The following is a 4,658-nucleotide window of genomic DNA, read 5'->3' as shown; positions in this document are numbered from 1 at the left end:
TCAATGAAGGTCAACTTGTTCTTCTTGGGACTGCAGGTCAAACAATCTAAGGATGACATCTTTCTAATTCAAACCAAGTATTGCAAGGAGATCCTCAAAAAGTTTGAGATGGAAAGGTGTAAAAAGGCAACTACACCAATGTCCACAAGCTGCTACAAGGATGCTGATTTAGTTGGAACATTAGTGGATCAAAACAAATACAGGGGTTTGATTGTTTCCTTGCTTTATCTCACTGCTAGTAGGCCAATTATCATGTTTGCAGTGTGTCTTTGTGCGAGATTTCAATCCAATCCAAAGGAATCTCATTTTAAAGCTACCAAAAGAATATTGAAGTGTCTAAAGGGGACAACATTAGTTGGTTTATGGTATCTGATCCTGCCGGTTGACCAGAACGCAAGAGTCTTGCCACATCAAAGGTATTTTCCTCTGGATCGGCTTTGCACCACGCTAGCTTCCGTCCTTCACACCTCGATTCTCCTCAAGAACCTGGAAAAGACAGAGTGGCGCCGCTGCGGCCGATCGCGCTCCGACGCTCAAGTTAGTGACGGAATCATCTAAACTCTAAGAGAGAAAAGCTAAAACTCAAGGAACCGTGCAAAATCTCTCTCAGCGTACTCAAGTGTTCTCAAAGCGTAAAGAAGTGTTCTAAACGCGCGTACCTCAGAATCTGTTAAGAGTTCCTTATATACCTGTGCATTTTCTCTCTCCTGACGGTTACACCTCTGGACACGTGGCTTGCATCCAGCTGTACACGTGTCATCATCTGGAGCATCTTTTACTTGAGCGTCACTTCTACTCTCCAGGCTGTTCGACTAAGTTACTCAGGCGGGGAGTAACTCGGTGCATAGCTGCCTTGGAGCGCGATCTCTTCTAGTGGCGAGCACGGGGTGTCACCATGCACACCTTTTCTGTGGTCTCGCCTGCCGCTATCACGATCTGCTTTACTTGCTCATCGTGCATGTTCTGGTAAACTGTTCCCTTGCCTCAACCTCTGGCTAGGGAATGATCATCTGATAACTTCATCCTTCGTACTCGTGCCCTTTGAAAGCCTTGAACAAGCCTTCCTGATCTTTCGGCGATGTCCCCCTCTCGGCGATCTCTGACCACTTGGTCGCCTAAGCTCACATACGGCGACTATGACACAAGCCTGGTGACCGCCGGTTTAGATATGCTAGAGATCGGAGCACGCCAACTTAACGATTGGCGAATACACAGACTTCCCGATGTACTTCCCTTCTGTCAGCCAGGTGTTCCGCTCAACACGCCTATATTCTCGCTTACTGCCACGTCATCACTCCCGACTATCCGGTCGGTACACAAGCCCCCCAGTCTTAAGCGGAGACTTGTCCAGCGAAAAGACTAAGAGGTCACGTCACTGTCGATCTACGTGGCGCTGGTACGGATTTCCGTACGTCCGTACCCTCTGTCTTTCTGACGCTCCACCAAACCCCGTTTTTTAATCGCTCGACACGTGGCTTCATCAACGGTCGTCTTCAGTTGTCGTTTGCGCTTCCGAAAACGTTCGAAAAACCCTTAAACCCCTTGGGCTTCCATTGTTCCATCATCTTTCTGCACTCTCAAACGTTCTAAGTTTTTCTCTGCGAACCCACGAAGCTTCTCAACTCTCTCAATCTCCAACTCTCTTCAACGCTCATCCGATCACAAAAAGGTACCCCTTTTACTTCTTCTGTCGGTCTGTGCAGACGATAAGGGGAGCAACGGCGAGTTGTTCTGCTTCATCTACACCACCGTGTTCAAGAAGGTGAAGCTTAGGCTTCCTTTCACCCGCTTCGAGAGGGAGCTGCTCACCGAGCTCAATATCGCCCCCGCCCAGCTTCATCCCAACAGCTGGGCGTTTATAAGGGCATTCCAAATTCTTTGTGCACATCTGCTGTTACCGGCCTCAGTCGACGTCTTTCTCTTCTTATTTGAGGCAAAAAACCCTGGAGATCGCCTCTGGGTCAGTCTGAACGGGATTGCTGGGAGATCCATCTTCTCAATCTTCCAGCAGTTTTACAAAGACTGGAAGGGGAAGTTCGTGAAGGTGTGCCAAAACGACCAAGATCCTTCACTGCTCGACGACTTCCCTTTATATTGGGTACATAAGGGGGACAAGGACGCTAAGGACAGCTTCAGAAGACCAAGGAGTCCTGACAACATGGGGGAATTGGACAAGGACTTTTGCCTCTTCTGGAAGAGCGTAGCTGCCGCCAACATTACCTTCCCCACTGCCTCGATCATTCCCTACGAGTTCTTCGAAAGCCAACTCGAAATACACATAGGTTAGCTCCTACCTCCACACCAAGTCCTTCACTTCAAGTTAATACTTAACTTAGCGTCTTCCCCGCTCTGCTTTGGCATTCTATTACTCTGTGTTGACTCTGATCTTTCCATCAATGTATTGCTTGTGTCGTCCTTGCATAAATGTGCTTGTATTATCTGATTCTGTTTTGATTGCTCAACCGTGCTTTACCTCATGCAGATAACATGTTGGGAAAGGGGAAACTAGCAGAATTGAAGGCGATCGCCCGATCCCATAAACTAGCGGCGGGCTCCCAAACCGTGCCTAACCCGGTGGTGGCGATCGCCGCTACTCAAGACAAAACCCCGCCCCGAGGTGCAACCTCTTCCGGGGTACTACCCGCCCCTCAAAGGAAAAAGCTTGTCTTGAGGAAGCCAAAGAGGAAAACTCCTCAAGTGGTACAAGAAGAAGAAGATGACGAGGCGACTGAGGATGGCCTCGTCACCAAGAGGACAAGGGTGGCTCCCTCTTCACCACCTGCACTCCCAACTCCAACACCGCCCTCACCTCCAGCTCCAACACAACCAGTCCAAGCAGCGACCCCTGTGGTTGAAAGCAGCAACCCAAACTTTATTGAGAATCCTCCAAGCGCCTCCACGCCATTCGTATCTGCTGGAGAGGGTCCTCCTTCAACCACTTTTATCGCTGGGGCCGCACCAGGAGGAGATGAGGGTGGTCATAACTCGCCGATCCTGATAACAGAGTCTCCGACTTCACCTCCAGGCCAAGAAGCCCCCTCGCCCTTCAAACTCAAGAGGGTGGTGGTGAAAGTCAGCACCAAGCTCCCCCAGCGCCTCCTCCAGCAACAACCTCGAGCCTCCCATCCTCCATCGAAGAGGTCTGGGGACCCTTCACAGCCAAGCTGAAGATGATGGCAGAGGATCTCCCTTCAATTATATCGAAGGCTGTGAAGAACTCGAACAAGAAGCTCCAAGATGAGAATGCAGCGCTTAAGGAGTCAAACCGCTTGATAAGGATGGAGGCGGAGAAGCTCTCTTGCAACCTGATGATGGCGGAAATCGACCATTCAAGGCTGGAGGACGCCATGGATGCTGAACTAAGAGGCGCGCGCAAGGAGGCCTCCGATCTGCGCCAAAAACTGCACCTCCAAGCCCAAGAGAAAATCGAGCTGGAGAGCAAGCTTGTACCTTACAGGCTCAAGGTGGCCAACTTGGAGGCTGCAATGAAACTGGATGCAACCAAGGTGGAAAACCTTGAAAAGAGGTCAGCAGATCGGGAGGTGCTCCTCGGGAAAGTAGAAAAGGAGAGGGACGACACCGTGGCTGAGCTCGCCAAAGCTCGAGAGGAGGCCACGAAGATCGCTGTAGAGCTGGCTCAGGCTCGGGAGGAAAACAAAAAGGCTGCTGAGGAACTTGCTCGGGCTCGTGAAGAAACCGAAGAGCTGAAGAAACAAATTGACGAGCTGAAGAAACAAGCTCAAAAGCTCGAGCAAAGCTCCGCCCAAGTCCTTTCCGCTGGGTTCGACGCCGCTTTGGAGCAAGTCTCGTGCCAATATCCCGAGCTCGATCTCTCCATGGTATCAATCTGCAACGAGGTGGTGGATGGGAAGATCGTGCCCTCTGAAGATTAATCGCCTCCCTCCATCATCTTGTTTTTTGAAACTTGGCGCTTATTTCGGTTTGTAAGAACTTTATATGTAATTCTTCTTTGTATGTACTTGAACTGATATTTCTTTATATAACTTCTTCTGCTTAAGATGTTGTTTTCTAATATCGTGCCTCAAACGCCTCTTACTCGCTGTGTGGTTAACCAACATAACCGGTAGAACTCGCTTAAACAAATTAACTCAGCGATACTTGGGCTTAACCGTTTACTGCTTTGAACTTGAACAAACTGTTAATCTTATAACAATTCATCAAACTGTTAACTCAAAGCAAACTTGAGCAACTATTAACTCTCAAACGATGACATTTAATACAACTTGCAAACTTAAGGCAATAAACCTCAACATAATCTACTTACTAGGCAGCAGGTTTCAACTTAAACTGGTATCGCAATACAGTTTACCTGATCTGCCCGACAAGGTTAGCCTTTACTCCCGTCATCGCCTGGAATTCTTCTGATCGCCATAGGGTTCTAGCGATGTAAGCTTTCTTTGCCTTCATAACTTTGACTATTGTTCCCTCATCTGGGGGGTAGAGGCACCTTTCGGATCCTTCTCTACCTCCCTGAGTTTCAGAACAAAGAACTGGATAGCGAGGTGTTCTCTTTGAACCTACCTTAGCTATCTCTTAAACCTCTTTCACCCTTCACGCCATACCTGAACTCGTTCAGGACGAGAAAGATTTTATCTGCCCTCACGCCACCTACAAGCGTGGAAGTTTTCTCTGGTCTT

The 4,658-nt window shown here is 48.9% G+C and overlaps 1 protein-coding gene across 1 annotated transcript; it reads left to right on the top strand.

Annotated features, from left to right (window-relative positions):
- Positions 1-3,173: 3,173 nt before the first annotated feature.
- On the top strand, positions 3,174-3,893 carry LOC137813889 (uncharacterized). Its single transcript, XM_068616359.1, has one exon. It carries the CDS (start codon positions 3,174-3,176, stop codon positions 3,891-3,893), a length of 720 nt encoding a protein of 239 aa, XP_068472460.1.
- Positions 3,894-4,658: the final 765 nt, after the last annotated feature.

The sequence above is a fragment of the Phaseolus vulgaris genome, chromosome 10, assembly GCF_000499845.2.
Source record: "Phaseolus vulgaris cultivar G19833 chromosome 10, P. vulgaris v2.0, whole genome shotgun sequence".
In the NCBI taxonomy this organism is placed as follows: Eukaryota; Viridiplantae; Streptophyta; class Magnoliopsida; order Fabales; family Fabaceae; genus Phaseolus; species Phaseolus vulgaris.
The sequence above is the reverse complement of the archived record's forward strand: the minus strand, read 5'-3'. Positions and strand labels throughout refer to the sequence as shown.